Here is a 22,213-nt window from a genome sequence, read left to right as displayed (position 1 = left end):
TGGATAAGAGCGTCTGCTAAATGACTAAAATGTATATGTAAATCTGGCTGTATATACGGTGGAGCTGTTGGCCATACTGTTGGCCTTGAAGTGGGTGGAGGAAGTCAAACAAGACAGAGTAGTTATTTGCTCTGATTCATGTGCAGTGTTAATGAGTCTCCAGTCCTTTAGCTCACGTAGCAGACAATACCTGCTTTATGAGGTGCTACAAACCCATGGCAGGATTACATTTACATTTACATTTTAGTCATTTAGCAGACGCTCTTATCCAGAGCGACTTACAGATGGGCATAGAGATTTACGTGGGTCCCAGCCCATGTGGGGGTGGAGGGGAACGAGGCAGTAGATGAACTGGCTAAACAAGCACTTAGTAGTGTGTTTCAATGAGCAAGGCAGAGGCAAAAAGACTGATATACACAGTGATGGTGCAGAGATGGCAGGAGCAGTGGAATAGAGATAATAAGGGAAGGCATTTCTTTCAAGTACAGAGGAAAGGGGGGAGGGGAGGACGGCAGGAAGGGACAGAAGAGAGGAGGCAATTTTTACAAGATTATGGGTGGGACACAGCCAGTTGAATAAGACATTAAATGTGATAGGAAAGCATCCAACAGGAAAATGTGATTATTGTCAGGAAACATAGACGTGGAGCATGTATTGCAACAGTGTGGGCAGTATCAGAGGGAAAGAGAGAGGATGATATCTAGTTTGAGGGAGAAGGCAATACAGGAAATTAGTTTAAAGAGTATATTGAGTAGAACGTCATTAGATATAGTCTCAAATATTTTGTTATCTTTTTTAAGAGCAACGAGGCTGGCAGGTAGGATTTAGTTTATCCCTGTCTCTGGCCCACACTCCAGTACAGTAGGTGGCGGTAATGCACCATAACTTTGGATGCCAACTGCCGATAAACACCACTGAAGAAGAAGAAGAAGAAGAAGAAGAAGGGACAGCTTTATGTAAGCCCTAACTGTTTGTGGGCACCTTTTGTCACTGTTATAGTGCAATAAATGTATTGTTTAGTGTTGTGGAGTGGCTTTGCTGGCGTGCATAAAATATGTTGTTTGTTTTGTTTGCCCCACCAACAGTTACATGCTAAAATCGCCACTGGGTTTACGAGGTTTTACTGCAGAAGAATTACATGGTGTGGTCCTATGTAGCTCAATTGGTAGAGCACAGCGCTTGTAACGCCAGGGTAGTGGGTTCGATCTCCGGGACCACCCATACTTTAAAAAAATATATGCACGCATGACTGTAAGTCGCTTTGGACAAAAGCGTCTGCTAAATGGCTTATTATTATTATTATGGTGTTGAACAAAAGAGTCTCGACCTCCCAGGCCATCAGCCTGGTATAGGATCAGTAGGGGGCGAAGTAGTGGAATGGGGTGGTGATTTTGATTAAATAGTGGTTGGTTATATAGGTGTAGGGTTAGTTGGTGGTGCCATTTTTTCCTTACTTTTAATTTTTGTATCAGAAAATATAACGTCATCGACCACACACTACCACACAGTAGGTGGCGGCATGCACAAACAAAATGTGCGAACGCCATGATACCAAAGAAGAAGAACCGCAACGCGTTGTCAGGATTTAGTTTCTGGAGGGCGTCAGACAGGGTACCAGGGCGGCTATATTTGTGCAATGCCGAATAAAGCGAAAAAAGACAAGGTGGGTTGGGAGTTTGTTTGCAAAACTGTTAATACGAGTAGTGGAGTGTACAACATCTAGTTTTTTATGTTTTAAACTACCAACAGGCGGCCATCGACTTGACATTTACAATGTCCCATTATAACTAGCTAACGTTAGCTAGCTATGCTAACTTGGATAGCTAACGTTAGCTGGCTAGTTACGTGTAGCTAGTCAGATTGTTTGTAATGAAAAGTACAGTACGATTTGAGGGACATGAAAACGCATAGCTATCGTTTGCTACAATTAAAGTTAATGTCTTAAAGTTACTAAATAATTTGTTCAACTTCAACCACAACAAAACTGTCAAACAACAATTGCTTAGCTTGGGAAGGTAAACATGAAGAAGTGCTAGCATTTGACGTTAGTCAAAACGTGCCCCCCTGTCCCTAAACATTAGTTAGTTGACTTGTGAACAATGCATGCCTAAAATATTTGTTTTCTTTACAGGAGTCTGGAAAAGTTGGCAAAACTGGAGGACAAGAAAACGACCATGAGGTAACTAAACACTTGGCTAGCTCTCGAGAACTCGTCTATGAATGGGCAAGATAAACACTTAGCTACCTACAGCACCAAAAACAAAATATGAAAGAAAACAATTGTTTTTGAATGCAAGCATTTCAATGTGAATGCCATTTTGTTCTATCCAAGCAGCTGATATGAACCGGATTCACATGTAGAGAGAGACTAGTTGTCAGTTTCAAAAACATAGTAGCCACTATCCCTTTACTTAGTCAGAATATAAATAATGTTTGCATAACATTAGCTACTACCATTGTGATCTGAGACCACTTAAGATGGCTAGCTATGTCAGTTGAAATCAGATGTACTGAAGACGTAGATATAGCCTTGAATCCACAGGAACATACACCAATCAGTAATTAAGCCCTCATAGAAACAGTTTAACCCCCCCCCACGCTCAGTGGTGTAATCCGGGGTTATCTATCTGTACTGTACTGTGTGTCAGCAGCTGATCTGCTAATGCGCCAACCTTGTGTCAAATTGAAATGGCTGTCGCTGTATTACTCCCACAAACCAATCCAACCCCTCTCTGCATACAGCCAGGCTCCACTCTCCTCTGGGATGCTTGTGACCACTGAGGCTCTAAGCTTTCCACATCAGTGGGATGAAGACAACGAAAACATGGGAGTCATATTAAACAGGCTGGTTCAGGCTTGGTGTAATGCCTTTTGTTTAAGCGCCAATGGTCTGAGCTGGCACGACCTTCTCATTGTTTGAGCAGGGTTAAACAGGGCACTAGATGCAAGCAGAGAAGTCTGTTGATATTTATTCTGCTTGTTTCTGAACAGACAATTCTGCCACTTTGATTACATGTAGCTAGACCTATTTCCTATTGGTCTCCTGTGTTTTTTGGACGTGTGAACCACACCACTTTCTTACCCAAGGGCCTGACCAGCTGCAGAAGCCGACACCGCCATGAAGCCGACACCGCTATGAAGCTATACAGTTATGAAGCTAAGACAGTATGAAGCTAACACACATTGGGTAAATGAATCAGTGGGAGAGAAGACCTTCTGTTGTGTCATGAGTCAGTAATCCGTGCTCATCATGGGTTCCAGCAGCTTTATTCCTCCCATTACTATACAGTCAGCGGGCCGGCGGCTCACTAAGGCCTAAAACCCTAAACCCCTGTCTTGTAGTGTGAAAGGCAACATTAGTTGAGTTAAGTGAATTTGACAAATCCCCCACTCTGATGTAACCCCACAGCGGAGAGACAGCCTTGTCAGGTGTATGTGTGGTGATTAATGGATCACAGCAGGCAGGTGGGACAAGACTATGAGAAACTGCCCACATTTACCAGACTCCATATCCACCCTAGGGGGGACGGGGATGACACTACACTGGGTTGTGCTCAGTACGGGAAAACCTTTTGAAATTACTTGAAAATGAATAGTCCCTCCCGTTTCTTGTCGTTTTCTTTCGTTTGGTGTCTAATGAACAAACCCAGGTGCATGCTCTGATCCATGCACTTTCTTGCTCCCCCCTCCACACAGCAGGGTTCCAATAGGAAAGGCAGTAACAGCGTCCCTCCCACCACTCAGCTGCTGAAGGGCAAGCAGCCGGGTTCCCAGACACCTGTCAAGAAGGACAAGAGGCAGAGCTCGTCCCGCTTCAGCCTCAGCAACAACAGAGAGCTGCAGAAGCTGCCCGCCTTCAAAGGTACGACTGGATCTAATCTAGCCTATTCCTAACCTAGCCCTAACGAAGCCCATTCTCTTGTCTCATGCCTTCAAAGGTATGACTGCACAGTAAGCCACTCCTAGTCTAGGCTAGCCATAACTCAGCCTATTCAAAGACATATTTTGGCTCTGTTCACTCCATAAGTGAAAGTAAGTCTAGGTATCTAGGCTATTGACACACACAATACTTTTGATTGTTCTGAATCCTGGCTTGGTAAGGTTTGGTTTCCCAGCCATCCCTACTGATGGATGTGCTGGCCCCTGTTCCCTGTTCCCTTACTCCTGGCTATGGCTTAGCCTCTAGCTTTAGCCATGGTAAGCTTTAGCATAGCTGCCTGCCATCTCCAAAAGCCCTCTCGCATTCTTATCTGATGTAAATCACAGCGACTTTACCATCACTCTCTCTCGCTCTCTGTGCAAGTCTCTGTACCTCCCCTCTGCCATGCTATAAAATGTACCTCCGACAGCGTTGTGCAAGACATGGAAACAAACAGTGGACGTAAAGGGCTATGACTTCACGCTGGATTTAACCCAAGCGTCTATATTTAGGGGGTAATCCAGAGATAAGGCTTTAATGCTGCCAGGTCCTTGTTTCAGGATGCTGCTGTTGCCCAGATAAGCGGGTGGCTGACAGGGGAGCTACATTACAACCCATCTCCCCTTCCTTGCATTTCTCATGGACAATATCAGCACTGGTACATATATATCCAGTGCAGTGTTATGTTACTACTGTGAGGGACTGGGATGCAGTTGGCTGTCCATGGCCAAACTTTTATAGCTGTGGAATCTGCACAGTATGCACATCCAGCAGTACATAAGCTATGCTACACCACGTGAAAAGGAAAGAGACTACCCGTGCATTACTTAGGTCTAGATGCAGGGTCTAGAATAACATCGCACATTGGTGTCTAGGAGCCGGGGCAAAGTGGAGAGCTGCTCTAGTTTCTGTCTATGTATTCAACAAGGGTCTAGAGTGGAGCTTTGGAGACAATCCAGTCACGCCCGCACACACACCACAGTTGCCTTGTTACAGTAACCACGCAAGCCAACAGCTTCAGCAGTGATACGGTGTGTTCTGTATTCACCTCTCACTCTTCCCTATGTCTTCTGTCAGACAGCCTACATTCAGGCAGACACAAAGGACTGTTTTCTCTGATCATGTAATACCTTCGTTTCCTTTATCTTGCATTACTGTGCTCTTTACAACTCGTTCGATAAGCTCTGCTTCGTGATAACAGCTGGTCACGTCCAGGGGCCCAACAAGAAGGCTTTTGATAAGGTTGTTCTCCAAATATTGTCCCATAGGCCATGACCTTGTGGGTGTTATCAGTGGTCCTGTCCAAACAGGCATTCAGGCACCTAGCAAGGCCTTCTTTCATTCCACACATTCTCCTCTGGATGGAGACTGACTCTGTTTGTCTGCAGCAATCAGGCTACACCGAGCTTTAGTGGTGCTGCTTTTGAATGGCTGGACTACTGCAGACTAAACCACTACATAGACCTGTGCCAAAGGGCTGTCTCTGGAGACCTGGGCCACACAAAGCGGTAAAGTGCTGCTTTTGCAGAGTTAGTTCTGTGTAGCCGAAGAGCTCATTTCCGAGAGCTACAAAGAACTTTAGTTATTGTTTCTTTTGTGTTACACAGAGCTTTAGTAGGTGCCTCTTTTGGACAGCAGACTGACCAGGCAGGGGAAGATGCAGCCTGATACCACCTCACATTATTGCTGATTGCAATATGCATCCTGTTCACGTGGTGGTAATGCCTGAAGAATGCTGTAGCAGGATAATGTTTACCTTTTCCACAGTTTGATAAGCATGAGAAACTTGCTACTTTGGGGGAAAAGCAACGCCACAGTGTTTCAGACGAGTGTCTGTTTTTAGTTCTCCCCCACTCAACTCAACTCTCCCACCACTGCAAGTGTTTGCCAAAAGGTGGTGAAGAAACGAATGAACAGCAGCTGGTGTTTTTGTGTGAGATCCCGTGACGGAGCTGTGCTGGGATGGATACAGTTTATCTCGCTCTCTGTTGGGAACTGTCATCTCAGGGAACTGTCGTTTCAGAGTGGAGAAAGTTCACTCTGTGACTGTGAACTCAAGTCATTGACTGGATGATGTATGGCTTCAGTAGTAGTAGTAGCTTGAGGTCAATAGAACGTGGTGTTGAAGTGTCAGCAGACTCATAAAGTCTTCAATTCCTTACATTGACACATCTTTGAAATCACTAGAAAACAGACTTTGTTGTTAATATCCAGAGTAGCCTGACGTGTCACAAGTCAACCTGTTCGTTCTACACGAATGTAGAGGCTAGCAGGAGAGTTTATAAATGGCTGGAGCCCGGTGGCCTGTGCCAAAGTAGAGTTTGGAGGATGACCAATGAGTGAGTGCGGCCAGTCTGTATCAGAAGAACAACAGCTCTTCAGACAGGAGAATGCCCCATGACTAAGCAGGCCGGAAAGAGCTCTTTATCTCACACACACTTGTTTTTCTATCCTTGTGGGGACCTAAAATAGATTTCCATTGAAAATCCTTTTTTCCCTAACGTTAACGCCAAACTCTAAACCTAACCCCTAAGCTTAAAATAGCCTTTATCCTCGTTGGGACATGCGAAATGTCCCATCGAGGGAACATTTTTGTGTTTTACTATCCTTTCGGGGATTTCAGGTCCCCACGAGGATAGAAGAACAAGACCACAGACAGAGATGGGCAGTATTTCTGTTGCATGTATTTTAATTACTTCGGAGTATTTTGTATGATGTATTGAACTACACGCCAATGTATTTTGTAACAGGTACTGTCGAAAGCTGTAATTTGTATTTTCAAAATACTTCTCTATACCATTTCTTTATAGTGGTTCAACATTTTGTGGCCCCCTTTCACCCTACATTGGTATCAAAAGTCTGATGGCACTATGGTGTGATAGGAGTGTCAGATAAATGAACTATATGTAATGTAAAAATTAACAATTGCAATGCATGCTGAGTATTACTCTTGAGCTCCGCCCTGAAACAATGGCAATACCCAGTGTGCTTTGCATTTGTTCATTTTCACATATTTACTCTTTGTTTATTGGAACCTAGAACTAGCATCTCTGTTTTTTCAGAGTTTAAAAGTAAAACATTTGCTGCCATCCACTTCCTTATGTCTAAAACACAGGCTTCCAGGGTAGGCAATTTTGGGGCTTCACCATGTTTAATCGATATGTACAGCTGTGATAGACTACATCCAATTTGCTGAGTAGAGTGTTGTAGGCTAATTTGTAAATGACATCGCCGAAGTCAAGGATCGGTATGATAGTCAGTTTTACGAGGGCATGTTTGGCAGCATGAGTGAAGGAGGCTTTGTTGCGAAATAGGAAGCCGATTCTAGATCTAACTTTGGATTGGAGATGCTTAATGTGAGTCTGGAAGGAGAGTTTACAGTCTAACCAGACACCTAGGTATTTGTAGTTGTCCACATACTCTAGGTCAGACCCGCCGAGAGTAGTGATTCTAGTCGGGTGGGCGGGTGCAAGCAGCGTTCGGTTGAAGAGCATGCATTTAGTTTTACTAGTGTTTAAGAGCAGTTGGAGGCTACGGAAGGAGTGTTGTATGGCGTTGAAGCTCGTTTGGAGGTTTGTTAACACAGTGTCCAATGAAGGGCCAGATGTATACAAAATGGTGTCGTCCGCATAGAGGTGGATCCGAGCGTCACCAGCAGCAAGAGCGACATCATTGATATACACAGAAAATAGAGTCGGCCCGAGAATTGAACCCTGTGGCACCCCCATAGAGACGGCCAGAGGTCCAGACAACAGGCCCTCCGATTTGACACATTGAATTCTATCTGAGAAGTAGTTGGTGAACCAGGCAAGGCAGTCATTAGAGAAACCAAGGCTATTTAGTCTGCCAATAAGAATGCGGTGGTTGACAGAGTCGAAAGCCTTGGCCAGGTCGATGAAGACGGCTGCGCAGTACTGTCTTTTATTGATCGCGTTTATAATATCGTTTAGGACCTTGAGCGTGGCTGAGGTGCACCCATGACCAGCTCGAAACCGGATTGCATAGCGGAGAAGGTACGGTGGGATTCGAAATGGTCGGTGATCTGTTTGTTAACTTGGCTTTCAAAAACTTTCGAAAGGCAGGGCAGGATGGATATAGGTCTATAACAGTTTGGATCTAGAGTGTCACCCCCTTTGAAGAGGTGGATGACCGCGGCAGCTTTCCAATCTCTGGGGATCTCAGACGTTACGAAAGAGAGGTTGAACAGGCTAGTAATAGGGGTTGCAACAATTTCGGCGGCTAATTTTAGAAAGAAAGGGTCCAGATTGTCTAGCCCAGCTGATTTGTAGGGGTCCAGATTTTTCAGCTCTTTCAGGACAGTAGCTGTCTGAATTTGTGTGAAGGAGAAGCGGGGGGGGGGGCAATGGCAGGTTGCAGCGGAGGGTGCAGAGCTGGTGGCCGGGGTAGTGGTAGCCAGGTGGAATGCATGGCCAGCCGTATCAAAATGCTTGTTGAAATTCTCGATTATTGTAGATTTATCGGTGGTGACAGTGTTTCCTAGCCTCAGTGCAGTGGGCAGTTGGGAGGAGGTGCTCTTATTTTCCATGGACTTTACAGTGTCCCAAAACTTTTTGGAGTTAGTGCTACGGGATGCACATTCCTGTTTGAAAAAAGCTAGCCTTTGCTTTCCTAACTGATTGTGTATATTGGTTCCTGACTTCCCTAAAAGTTGCATATCGCGGGGCTGTTCGATGCTAATGCAGTACGCAACAGGATGTTTTTGTGCTGGTCAAGGGCAGTCAAGTCTGAGGAGAACCAGGGGCTATATCTGTTCTTAGTTCTGAATTTTTGAACGGGGCATGCTTATTTAAGATTGAGAGGAAAGCACTTTTAAAGAACAACCAGGCATCCTCTACTGACGGAATGAGGTCAATATCCATCCAGGATACCCGGGCCAGGTCAATTAGAAAGGCCTGTCCATCATTACTTTAAGACATGAAGGACAGTCAGTCTGGAACATTTCAAGAACTTTGAAATTTTCTACAAGTGCAGTCGCAAAAACCATCAAGCGCTATGATGAAACTGGCTCTCATGAGGACCGCCACAGGAATGGAAGACCCAGAGTTACCTCTGCTGCAGAGGATAAGTTCATTAGAGTTACCAGCCTCAGAAATTGCAGCCCAAATAAATGCTTCACAGAGTTCAAATAACAGACACATCTCAACATGAACTGTTCAGAGGAGACTGCGTGAATCAGGCATTCATGGTTGAGTTGCTGCAAAGAACCACTAATAAAGGACACCAATAAGAAGAAGAGACTTGCTTGGGCCAAGAAACACGAGCAATGGACAATTGACAAGTGGAAATTTGTCCAAATTGGAGATGTTTGGTTCCAACCGCCTTGTCTTTGTGGGACGCAGTGTGGGTGAAAGGATAATCTCTGCATATGTATTTCCCACCGTAAAGCATGGAGGAGGAGGTGTTATGGTGTGCGGGTGCTTTGCTGGTGACACTGTCTGGGATTTATTTAGAATTCAAGGCACACTTAACCAGCATGGCTACCACAGCATTCTGCAGCAATACACCATCCCATCTGGTTTGGACTTAGTGGGACTATCATTTGTTTTTCAACAGGACAATGACCCAACACACCTCCAGGCTGTGTAAGGGCTATTTTACCAAGAAGGAGAGTGGTGGAGTGCTGCATCAGATGACCTGGCCTCCACAATCCCCCGACCTCAACCAAATTGAGATGGTTTGGGATGAGTCGGACCGCAGAGTGAAGGAAAAGCAGCCAACAAGTGCTCAGCATATGTGGGAAATCCTTCAAGACTGTTGGAAAAGCATTCCAGGTGAAGCTGGTTGAGAGAATGCCAAGAGTGTGCAAAGCTGTCATCAAGGCAAAAGGTGGCTATTTTAAGAATCTCAAATATAAAATATATATTTGGTTACTACATGATTCCATATGTGGTATTCATAGTTTTGAGATCTTCACTATTATTCTACAAGGTAGATAATAGTAAAAATAAAGAGAAACCCTTGAATGAGTAGGTGTTCTGAAACTTTTGACCGGTAGTGTACATGAAGGTTTTTGAATTCAGTTGTTGACCTTCTGTTTGTTTTCTTCCACAGCACTTCTCAGTGGAGGGCCAGCTGGAGTTCCGTGCCCTGCTCTTTGTGCCTCGCCGCGCACCCTTTGACCTCTTTGAGAACAAGAACAAGAAGAACAACATCAAGCTGTATGTCAGGAGGGTTGAAATTGTAGAAAATAGTACAAATAAAGAAAAACCATTGAATGAGTAGGTGTTCTAAAACGTTTGACCGGTATTGTACATACTAAGTATTTGCTACATGTCCATTGTTATTTCTTTGTGAAATATAGAAATGTGTCATAGTTGGAGCAATCTGACACCAAAATACAAATATGACTTTGTAGATAACAGTTACTGTTGACATAAGAATTGTGAGTCTCCAGCAGATGAAAAAAAAAAAAAGTTACAACCATACATTAAAAGAAAAACTGCTAGCTACCTGCCACGTTGGAGAGGGAGCCAGATAGACAACCACCCAACTTGACTGATGTCAACCAGCTGCCGTTTTAATGTGTCTTGCCAGCAGGGTGGGTGCCAATGTGTGGGTGCTCCCATGCACTCTCGAGCACTGTCTGTCAAAAAGAGACGTTGAGTCGCCTGACAGTTAGCAGCCTATTATATCGGAGAGGATAGGTGAACCGCCACAGTGCTGTATCTTCTCACTACGTGGAAAATCAAAATGTTCCTATGATGCTTCATCCAGACAATCTGTGAGACACGAAGTTCGATGGGCAGAGTAGCCCATATTTTGGGAGCATGGAGAGGCGAGAGACAGCCAGACTAGTAAATTGGGCTAAGGAACAGAAGTTGGGTATTGGAGAAAGGCCATCAGTACGTGTTCTGCAAGCAGTACAGCGGATGAAGGTGTGGCATGAGCATGGTGAATGGATCGCCGTGGTTATGGCAGCGAAGAAGAAGGAGAAGAGCTGAGTGCAGCGTAAAGATGTGTGTTGAAGAAGAATGGCCAAGTACAAACTGCATTCTGTTGTCTCTGATGGCTCAGAAATTTAACCTGACGAGAGTGGGGATGAATGACCTGTGGTGGTAGGTATGGTGAAGCCCTCTGAGTCCGAGCCTCGCCCCGATGGTCATGCAAAGGATGATTCGGCCCAGTGGGAGTGACATTTTTGGAGAAAGGGGATCCCGTGAGATATTTTGTGCCTAACCCACTAAGGTGTTTCAGATGCCAAGCTTATGGCCATGTTGCAACAGTGTGTTGGAGGAAGATTCTGAGATGTGAGAAATGCAGGAGGGCATGGGACAAACTACCTCAACTAGCTTCAACTACCTCAACTAGCCGGTGCCCCCGCACATTGACTCTGCACCGGTACCCCCCTGTATATATAGCCTCCCTACTGTTATTTTATTTTACTTCTGCTCTTTTTTTTCTCAACACTTTTTTTTTTGTTTTATTTTTACTTTTTTTTGTTAAAAATAAATGCACTGTTGGTTAAGGGCTGTAAGTAAGCATTTCACTGTAATGTCTGCACCTGTTGTATTCGCGCATGTGACCAATAAAATTTGATTTGATTTGATTTGAAAGGAATGTGTAGTATCGGTGGAAAAAACTGTGTGTGTCAACTGTGGGGGTGCCGATGTTGCTGGGTATCAGAAGTGCCCAGTGCAAGAGAGACAGGTTGAGATTGCCAGGGTCAGAGTAGAAGAGAAGGTGTCATATGCTGAGTTAGTGAAGAGAGTGCAGGATGAAATCAAATTTTATTTGTCACATATACGTGTTTAGCAGATGTTATTGAGGGTGTAACAAAATGCTTGTGCTTCTAGCTCCGACAGTGCAGTAATATCTAAGAAGTAATATCTAACAATTTCACAACATATACCCAATACACACAAATCTAAGTAAGGAATGGAATTAAGAATATATACATATATGGACAAGCAATGACAGAGCGGCATGGACTAAGATACAGTAGAATATTAAAGAATACAGTATATACATATGAGATGAGTAGTGCAAGATATGTAAACATTATTAAAGTGGCCACTGATTTCAATAGGCAGCAGCAGCCTCTAATGTGCTAGTGGTGGCTATTTAACAGTCTGATGGCCTTGAGATAGAAGCTGTTTTTCAGTCTCTTGGTCCCAGCTTTGATGCACCTGTACTGACCTCGCCTTCTGGATAATAGCGGGGTGAACAGGCAGTGGCTCGGGTGGTTGATGTCCTTGATGATCTTTTGGCCTTCCTGTGACATCGGGTGCTGTAGGTGTCCTGTAGGTGTCCTGGAAGGCGGGGAGTTTGCCCCCGGTAATGTGCTTCCCCTGCTATTTGGTGGAGAGAGTGTGTGGTCCAAGTCTAGGTTTAAGGGTCTCTTTTCCAAGCTTAAAAGGATAAACATTCACACGCAACACCATGGGCCAGAAAAGGTTGAATACACTGGCCATGCTGTCAATCCAGCATGATTTCTGCTGCGTTCAAAACAACTGGAAACTCTGAACTTGGAAATCTTAGACTTCAGTGAGTTCAAGACAACTGGGAACTCTGAAAGAAATGAGTTCCGACTGGGAAAATACATTTTGAACGGTCATCCAACTTGGAATTCCAAGTCGGGAACTCTGGCCTCTTTTTAGAGCTCCGACCTGAAGATCACTGACATCATGATTCAACTTTGTTTTTTTCCCGAGTTCCCAGTTGTCTGAAAGCACCATAAATCCAGAGAATGCCAGACTTTGATGACAAAGTTTCTTGACAAAACTTGCCCACAAGAAGGACCGCCGTGCCATCTTCCTGTTCAAGTGAGCACAGTGGTGAGTCCAAAAATGTTTTGTATGCTGCCGCATAAATGATGTAATATGCCAGGGAGATATGTATACCGTAGCTAAGTAATACTAAGTGTATGTTGTGTAGTAAGCTGTTACTAGCCCATTTGCCTCACCCTAATAATTTGGTCCCTTTCCTCCTCACAATTTAGCCTACTGTTCTGACTTGGTGGTGTTCATGTAGCCTATAGTCTGTTTTAGAGAAATGTCATCATCGAATATTGTAAGAGCTTTCATTGTCTGCTTATATGCCCCCTTTATTTATCCTATGGTTCTGACTTGGTGTACAGGGAGAAAACTGTAAGAATGGCCCATGTTCTGAATTCTGTCGCAGTACATTTCAAAAGTGCTGAACAAATAGTTATATTGACTACGTCTGTTTTAGCTCGCTCATTAATGTCTTAATCGAAATTACGGATTGCCTTTTATCGTTCCGTTATGCCATAGTTTGTACATCTCAATTGTCAGTAGAAACCACATTTGTTTAAGCAAGTCAGCCATATCAGCTCTGTTTTTTTTTAAAAGGCAGTAAATGAGGCTGAATGAACTGTTTCGCTGCCAGACAAGGCTCGGCTGATAGCCAGGTGTAAAGGTGGTAAGGATTCACTCCATGGTGCTTAAAAGAAAGCTCTGCAGTTGGGACAGCTTTATACCCAGGCGAAGGGGATGGGACTGTATGGAAGGGAGTTTAGTCCAACGGTAGCTATTCCTGTAAATCCACCGTGGCTACTCCCGCCTCCAGTAGTCAATCTAGAAGTGTTGGAGAGACCACAGAAAGATAGGGAGGGTGTTGGTCCATCTGATTTGTTTAAGAGACGTCTGGATACTGTGTATCAGGATTTTGTGGCCATTTACACAGATGGTTCAAAAGATCCAAGGACAGGACGTACTGGGTCAGCATTTGTAGTGCAGGAATGTGGGGTGGAAGACAAGAAACGTATTACAGATCAATTGGCCCAGCGTCGTCCAGGGTAGGGTAGGGGAGGGAATGGCCGGCAGGGATGTAGCTCAGTTGATAGAGCATGGCGTTTGCAACGCCAGGGTTGTGGGTTCGATTCCCACGGGGGCCAGTATAAAAATATATGTATTCACTAACTGTAAGTCGCTCTGGATAAGAGCGTCTGCTAAATGACTAAAATGTATATGTAAATCTGGCTGTATATACGGTGGAGCTGTTGGCCATACTGTTGGCCTTGAAGTGGGTGGAGGAAGTCAAACAAGACAGAGTAGTTATTTGCTCTGATTCATGTGCAGTGTTAATGAGTCTCCTGTCCTTTAGCTCACGTAGCAGACAATACCTGCTTTATGAGGTGCTACAAACCCATGGCAGGATTACATTTACATTTACATTTTAGTCATTTAGCAGACGCTCTTATCCAGAGCGACTTACAGATGGGCATAGAGATTTACGTGGGTCCCAGCCCATGTGGGGGTGGAGGGGAACGAGGCAGTAGATGAACTGGCTAAACAAGCACTTAGTAGTGTGTTTCAATGAGCAAGGCAGAGGCAAAAAGACTGATATACACAGTGATGGTGCAGAGATGGCAGGAGCAGTGGAATAGAGATAATAAGGGAAGGCATTTCTTTCAAGTACAGAGGAAAGGGGGGAGGGGAGGACGGCAGGAAGGGACAGAAGAGAGGAGGCAATTTTTACAAGATTATGGGTGGGACACAGCCAGTTGAATAAGACATTAAATGTGATAGGAAAGCATCCAACAGGAAAATGTGATTATTGTCAGGAAACATAGACGTGGAGCATGTATTGCAACAGTGTGGGCAGTATCAGAGGGAAAGAGAGAGGATGATATCTAGTTTGAGGGAGAAGGCAATACAGGAAATTAGTTTAAAGAGTATATTGAGTAGAACGTCATTAGATATAGTCTCAAATATTTTGTTATCTTTTTTTAAGAGCAACGAGGCTGGCAGGTAGGATTTAGTTTATCCCTGTCTCTGGCCCACACTCCAGTACAGTAGGTGGCGGTAATGCACCATAACTTTGGATGCCAACTGCCGATAAACACCACTGAAGAAGAAGAAGAAGAAGAAGAAGAAGGGACAGCTTTATGTAGGCCCTAACTGTTTGTGGGCACCTTTTGTCACTGTTATAGTGCAATAAATGTATTGTTTAGTGTTGTGGAGTGGCTTTGCTGGCGTGCATAAAATATGTTGTTTGTTTTGTTTGCCCCACCAACAGTTACATGCTAAAATCGCCACTGGGTTTACGAGGTTTTACTGCAGAAGAATTACATGGTGTGGTCCTATGTAGCGTGTGGTCCTATGTAGCTCAATTGGTAGAGCACAGCGCTTGTAACGCCAGGGTAGTGGGTTCGATCCCCGGGACCACCCATACGTAAAAAAATATATGCACGCATGACTGTAAGTCGCTTTGGACAAAAGCGTCTGCCAAATGGCTTATTATTATTATTATGGTGTTGAACAAAAGAGTCTCGACCTCCCAGGCCATCAGCCTGGTATAGGATCAGTAGGGGGCGAAGTAGTGGAATGGGGTGGTGATTTTGATTAAATAGTGGTTGGTTATATAGGTGTAGGGTTAGTTGGTGGTGCCATTTTTTCCTTACTTTTAATTTTTGTATCAGAAAATATAACGTCATCGACCACACACTACCACACAGTAGGTGGCGGCATGCACAAACAAAATGTGCGAACGCCATGATACCAAAGAAGAAGAACCGCAACGCGTTGTCAGGATTTAGTTTCTGGAGGGCGTCAGACAGGGTACCAGGGCGGCTATATTTGTGCAATGCCGAATAAAGCGAAAAAAGACAAGGTGGGTTGGGAGTTTGTTTGCAAAACTGTTAATACGAGTAGTGGAGTGTACAACATCTAGTTTTTTATGTTTTAAACTACCAACAGGCGGCCATCGACTTGACATTTACAATGTCCCATTATAACTAGCTAACGTTAGCTAGCTATGCTAACTTGGATAGCTAACGTTAGCTGGCTAGTTACGTGTAGCTAGTCAGATTGTTTGTAATGAAAAGTACAGTACGATTTGAGGGACATGAAAACGCATAGCTATCGTTTGCTACAATTAAAGTTAATGTCTTAAAGTTACTAAATAATTTGTTCAACTTCAACCACAACAAAACTGTCAAACAACAATTGCTTAGCTTGGGAAGGTAAACATGAAGAAGTGCTAGCATTTGACGTTAGTCAAAACGTGCCCCCCTGTCCCTAAACATTAGTTAGTTGACTTGTGAACAATGCATGCCTAAAATATTTGTTTTCTTTACAGGAGTCTGGAAAAGTTGGCAAAACTGGAGGACAAGAAAACGACCATGAGGTAACTAAACACTTGGCTAGCTCTCGAGAACTCGTCTATGAATGGGCAAGATAAACACTTAGCTACCTACAGCACCAAAAACAAAATATGAAAGAAAACAATTGTTTTTGAATGCAAGCATTTCAATGTGAATGCCATTTTGTTCTATCCAAGCAGCTGATATGAACCGGATTCACATGTAGAGAGAGACTAGTTGTCAGTTTCAAAAACATAGTAGCCACTATCCCTTTACTTAGTCAGAATATAAATAATGTTTGCATAACATTAGCTACTACCATTGTGATCTGAGACCACTTAAGATGGCTAGCTATGTCAGTTGAAATCAGATGTACTGAAGACGTAGATATAGCCTTGAATCCACAGGAACATACACCAATCAGTAATTAAGCCCTCATAGAAACAGTTTAACCCCCCCCCACGCTCAGTGGTGTAATCCGGGGTTATCTATCTGTACTGTACTGTGTGTCAGCAGCCATGCAGCTGATCTGCTAATGCGCCAACCTTGTGTCAAATTGAAATGGCTGTCGCTGTATTACTCCCACAAACCAATCCAACCCCTCTCTGCATACAGCCAGGCTCCACTCTCCTCTGGGATGCTTGTGACCACTGAGGCTCTAAGCTTTCCACATCAGTGGGATGAAGACAACGAAAACATGGGAGTCATATTAAACAGGCTGGTTCAGGCTTGGTGTAATGCCTTTTGTTTAAGCGCCAATGGTCTGAGCTGGCACGACCTTCTCATTGTTTGAGCAGGGTTAAACAGGGCACTAGATGCAAGCAGAGAAGTCTGTTGATATTTATTCTGCTTGTTTCTGAACAGACAATTCTGCCACTTTGATTACATGTAGCTAGACCTATTTCCTATTGGTCTCCTGTGTTTTTTGGACGTGTGAACCACACCACTTTCTTACCCAAGGGCCTGACCAGCTGCAGAAGCCGACACCGCCATGAAGCCGACACCGCTATGAAGCTATACAGTTATGAAGCTAAGACAGTATGAAGCTAACACACATTGGGTAAATGAATCAGTGGGAGAGAAGACCTTCTGTTGTGTCATGAGTCAGTAATCCGTGCCCATCATGGGTTCCAGCAGCTTTATTCCTCCCATTACTATACAGTCAGCGGGCCGGCGGCTCACTAAGGCCTAAAACCATAAACCCCTGTCTTGTAGTGTGAAAGGCAACATTAGTTGAGTTAAGTGAATTTGACAAATCCCCCACTCTGATGTAACCCCACAGCGGAGAGACAGCCTTGTCAGGTGTATGTGTGGTGATTAATGGATCACAGCAGGCAGGTGGGACAAGACTATGAGAAACTGCCCACATTTACCAGACTCCATATCCACCCTAGGGGGGACGGGGACGACACTACACTGGGTTGTGCTCAGTACGGGAAAACCTTTTGAAATTACTTGAAAATGAATAGTCCCTCCCGTTTCTTGTCGTTTTCTTTCGTTTGGTGTCTAATGAACAAACCCAGGTGCATGCTCTGATCCATGCACTTTCTTGCTCCCCCCTCCACACAGCAGGGTTCCAATAGGAAAGGCAGTAACAGCGTCCCTCCCACCACTCAGCTGCTGAAGGGCAAGCAGCCGGGTTCCCAGACACCTGTCAAGAAGGACAAGAGGCAGAGCTCGTCCCGCTTCAGCCTCAGCAACAACAGAGAGCTGCAGAAGCTGCCCACCTTCAAAGGTACGACTGGATCTAATCTAGCCTATTCCTAACCTAGCCCTAACGAAGCCCATTCTCTTGTCTCATGCCTTCAAAGGTATGACTGCACAGTAAGCCACTCCTAGTCTAGGCTAGCCATAACTCAGCCTATTCAAAGACATATTTTGGCTCTGTTCACTCCATAAGTGAAAGTAAATCTAGGTATCTAGGCTATTGACACACACAATACTTTTGATTGTTCTGAATCCTGGCTTGGTAAGGTTTGGTTTCCCAGCCATCCCTACTGATGGATGTGCTGGCCCCTGTTCCCTGTTCCCTTACTCCTGGCTATGGCTTAGCCTCTAGCTTTAGCCATGGTAAGCTTTAGCATAGCTGCCTGCCATCTCCAAAAGCCCTCTCGCATTCTTATCTGATGTAAATCACAGCGACTTTACCATCACTCTCTCTCGCTCTCTGTGCAAGTCTCTGTACCTCCCCTCTGCCATGCTATAAAATGTACCTCCGACAGCGTTGTGCAAGACATGGAAACAAACAGTGGACGTAAAGGGCTATGACTTCACGCTGGATTTAACCCAAGCGTCTATATTTAGGGGGTAATCCAGACATAAGGCTTTAATGCTGCCAGGTCCTTGTTTCAGGATGCTGCTGTTGCCCAGATAAGCGGGTGGCTGACAGGGAGCTACATTACAACCCATCTCCCCTTCCTTGCATTTCTCATGGACAATATCAGCACTGGTACATATATATCCAGTGCAGTGTTATGTTACTACTGTGAGGGACTGGGATGCAGTTGGCTGTCCATGGCCAAACTTTTATAGCTGTGGAATCTGCACAGTATGCACATCCAGCAGTACATAAGCTATGCTACACCACGTGAAAAGGAAAGAGACTACCCGTGCATTACTTAGGTCTAGATGCAGGGTCTAGAATAACATCGCACATTGGTGTCTAGGAGCCGGGGCAAAGTGGAGAGCTGCTCTAGTTTCTGTCTATGTATTCAACAAGGGTCTAGAGTGGAGCTTTGGAGACAATCCAGTCACGCCCGCACACACACCACAGTTGCCTTGTTACAGTAACCACGCAAGCCAACAGCTTCAGCAGTGATACGGTGTGTTCTGTATTCACCTCTCACTCTTCCCTATGTCTTCTGTCAGACAGCCTACATTCAGGCAGACACAAAGGACTGTTTTCTCTGATCATGTAATACCTTCGTTTCCTTTATCTTGCATTACTGTGCTCTTTACAACTCGTTCGATAAGCTCTGCTTCGTGATAACAGCTGGTCACGTCCAGGGGCCCAACAAGAAGGCTTTTGATAAGGTTGTTCTCCAAATATTGTCCCATAGGCCATGACCTTGTGGGTGTTATCAGTGGTCCTGTCCAAACAGGCATTCAGGCACCTAGCAAGGCCTTCTTTCATTCCACACATTCTCCTCTGGATGGAGACTGACTCTGTTTGTCTGCAGCAATCAGGCTACACCGAGCTTTAGTGGTGCTGCTTTTGAATGGCTGGACTACTGCAGACTAAACCACTACATAGACCTGTGCCAAAGGGCTGTCTCTGGAGACCTGGGCCACACAAAGCGGTAAAGTGCTGCTTTTGCAGAGTTAGTTCTGTGTAGCCGAAGAGCTCATTTCCGAGAGCTACAAAGAACTTTAGTTATTGTTTCTTTTGTGTTACACAGAGCTTTAGTAGGTGCCTCTTTTGGACAGCAGACTGACCAGGCAGGGAAGATGCAGCCTGATACCACCTCACATTATTGCTGATTGCAATATGCATCCTGTTCACGTGGTGGTAATGCCTGAAGAATGCTGTAGCAGGATAATGTTTACCTTTTCCACAGTTTGATAAGCATGAGAAACTTGCTACTTTGGGGGAAAAGCAACGCCACAGTGTTTCAGACGAGTGTCTGTTTTTAGTTCTCCCCCACTCAACTCAACTCTCCCACCACTGCAAGTGTTTGCCAAAAGGTGGTGAAGAAACGAATGAACAGCAGCTGGTGTTTTTGTGTGAGATCCCGTGACGGAGCTGTCCTGGGATGGATACAGTTTATCTCACTCTCTGTTGGGAACTGTCATCTCAGGGAACTGTCGTTTCAGAGTGGAGAAAGTTCACTCTGTGACTGTGAACTCAAGTCATTGACTGGATGATGTATGGCTTCAGTAGTAGTAGTAGCTTGAGGTCAATAGAACGTGGTGTTGAAGTGTCAGCAGACTCATAAAGTCTTCAATTCCTTACATTGACACATCTTTGAAATCACTAGAAAACAGACTTTGTTGTTAATATCCAGAGTAGTCTGACGTGTCACAAGTCAACCTGTTCGTTCTACACGAATGTAGAGGCTAGCAGGAGAGTTTATAAATGGCTGGAGCCCGGTGGTCTGTGCCAAAGTAGAGTTTGGAGGATGACCAATGAGTGAGTGCGGCCAGTCTGTATCAGAAGAACAGCTCTTCAGACAGGAGAATGCCCCATGACTAAGCAGGCCGGAAAGAGCTCTTTATCTCACACACACTTGTTTTTCTATCCTTGTGGGGACCTAAAATAGATTTCCATTGAAAATCCTTTTTTCCCTAACGTTAACGCCAAACTCTAAACCTAACCCCTAAGCTTAAAATAGCCTTTATCCTCGTTGGGACATGCGAAATGTCCCATCGAGGGAACATTTTTGTGTTTTACTATCCTTTCGGGGATTTCAGGTCCCCACGAGGATAGAAGAACAAGACCACAGACAGAGATGGGCAGTATTTCTGTTGCATGTATTTTAATTACTTCTGAGTATTTTGTATGATGTATTGAACTACACGCCAATGTATTTTGTAACAGGTACTGTCGAAAGCTGTAATTTGTATTTTCAAAATACTTCTCTATACCATTTCTTTATAGTGGTTCAACATTTTGTGGCCCCCTTTCACCCTACATTGGTATCAAAAGTCTGATGGCACTATGGTGTGATAGGAGTGTCAGATAAATGAACTATATGTAATGTAAAAATTAACAATTGCAATGCATGCTGAGTATTACTCTTGAGCTCCGCCCTGAAACAATGGCAATACCCAGTGTGCTTTGCATTTGTTAATTTTCACATATTTACTCTTTGTTTATTGGAACCTAGAACTAGCATCTCTGTTTTTTTAGTTTAAAAGTAAAACATTTGCCGCCATCCACTTCCTTATGTCTAAAACACAGGCTTCCAGGATAGGCAATTTTGGGGCTTCACCATGTTTAATCGATATGTACAGCTGTGTGTCGTCCGCATAGCAATGAAAGTTAACATTGTGTTTCCAAATGACATCACCAAGAGGTAAAATATACAGTGAAAACAATAGTGGTCCTAAAACGGAACCTTGACGAACACCGAAACTCACAATTGATTTGTTAGAGGACAAACCATCCACAGAGACGAACTGATATCTTTCCGATAGATAAGAACTAAACCAGGCAAGAACTTGTCCGTGTAGACCAATTAAGGTTTCCAATCTCTCCAAAAGAATGTGGTGATCGATGGTGTCAAAAGCAGCACTAAGGTCTAGGAGCACGAGGACAGATGCAGAGCCTTGGTCTGATGCCATTAATAGGTCATTTACCACCTTCACGAGTGCAGTGTCAGTGCTATGATGGGGTCTAAAATCAGACTGAAACGTTTCGTATACATGATTTGTCTTCAGAAAGGCAGTGAGTTGCTGCACAACAGCTTTTTCTAAAATGTTTGAGACGAGTGGGAGATTCGATATAGGCTGATTAATTTTTTACATTTACTGGCATTTTCAGGAGAGGCTTTACTACTTCCACTTTTAGTGAGTTTGGGACACATCCAGTGGATAGGGAGCCATTTATTATGTTCAACGTAGGAGGGCTACGCACAGGAAGTAGCTCTTTCAGTAGTTTAGTTGGAATAGGGTCCAGTATGCAGCTTGAAGGTTTAGAGGCCATGACTGTCTCGATATAGGATTAAAAAACTTGTCTCCATTGATCCTAGGTCCTGGCAGTTTTGTGCAGACTCAGGACAGCTGAGCTTTGGAGAAATATGCAGATTCAAAGAGGAGTCCGTAATTTGCTTTCTAATGATCATGATGTTTTCGTCGAAGAAGTTCATGAATTAATCACTGCTGAAGTGAAAGGCATCCTCTCTTGGGGAATGCTGCTTTTTAGTTAGCTTTGCGACAGTACCAAATATACAGTGGGGGAAAAAAGTATTTAGTCAGCCACCAATTGTGCAAGTTCTCCCACTTAAAAAGATGAGAGAGGCCTGTAATTTTCATCATAGGTACACGTCAACTATGACAGACAAAATGAGAATTTTTTTTTTCCAGAAAATCACATTGTAGGATTTTTAATGAATTTATTTGCAAATTATGGTGGAAAATAAGTATTTGGTCAATAACAAAAGTTTCTCAATACTTTGTTATATACCCTTTGTTGGCAATGACACAGGTCAAACGTTTTCTGTAAGTCTTCACAAGGTTTTCACACACTGTTGCTGGTATTTTGGCCCATTCCTCCATGCAGATCTCCT

General features: G+C 44.1%; 1 protein-coding gene across 4 annotated transcripts in view; it reads left to right on the top strand.

Moving 5' to 3' along the window:
* Positions 1 to 1,554: 1,554 nt before the first annotated feature.
* Positions 1,555 to 22,213, top strand: part of LOC121548633 (serine/threonine-protein phosphatase 2A 56 kDa regulatory subunit gamma isoform) — a 63,624-nt gene continuing 42,965 nt past the window's right edge. Inside the window, exons 1-3 of one of the 4 annotated variants that reach the window (XM_045210137.1) lie at positions 1,555 to 1,663; positions 2,132 to 2,179; positions 3,700 to 3,862. In XM_045210137.1, coding sequence (XP_045066072.1) covers positions 1,637 to 1,663; positions 2,132 to 2,179; positions 3,700 to 3,862 — 238 coding nt within the window. In that variant the 5' untranslated portion in view covers positions 1,555 to 1,636. Of the gene's footprint in view, positions 1,664 to 2,131; positions 2,180 to 3,696; positions 3,863 to 15,405; positions 15,515 to 15,982; positions 16,031 to 17,555; positions 17,722 to 22,213 lie in introns of those variants that run through there. The other 3 variants (XM_045210136.1, XM_041860148.2, XM_041860147.2) reach the window with 3 other exon arrangements.

This window comes from Coregonus clupeaformis, chromosome 33 (assembly GCF_020615455.1).
Source record: "Coregonus clupeaformis isolate EN_2021a chromosome 33, ASM2061545v1, whole genome shotgun sequence".
Classification (NCBI taxonomy): domain Eukaryota; kingdom Metazoa; phylum Chordata; class Actinopteri; order Salmoniformes; family Salmonidae; genus Coregonus; species Coregonus clupeaformis.
This window is presented reverse-complemented; position numbering and strand designations above follow the sequence as displayed.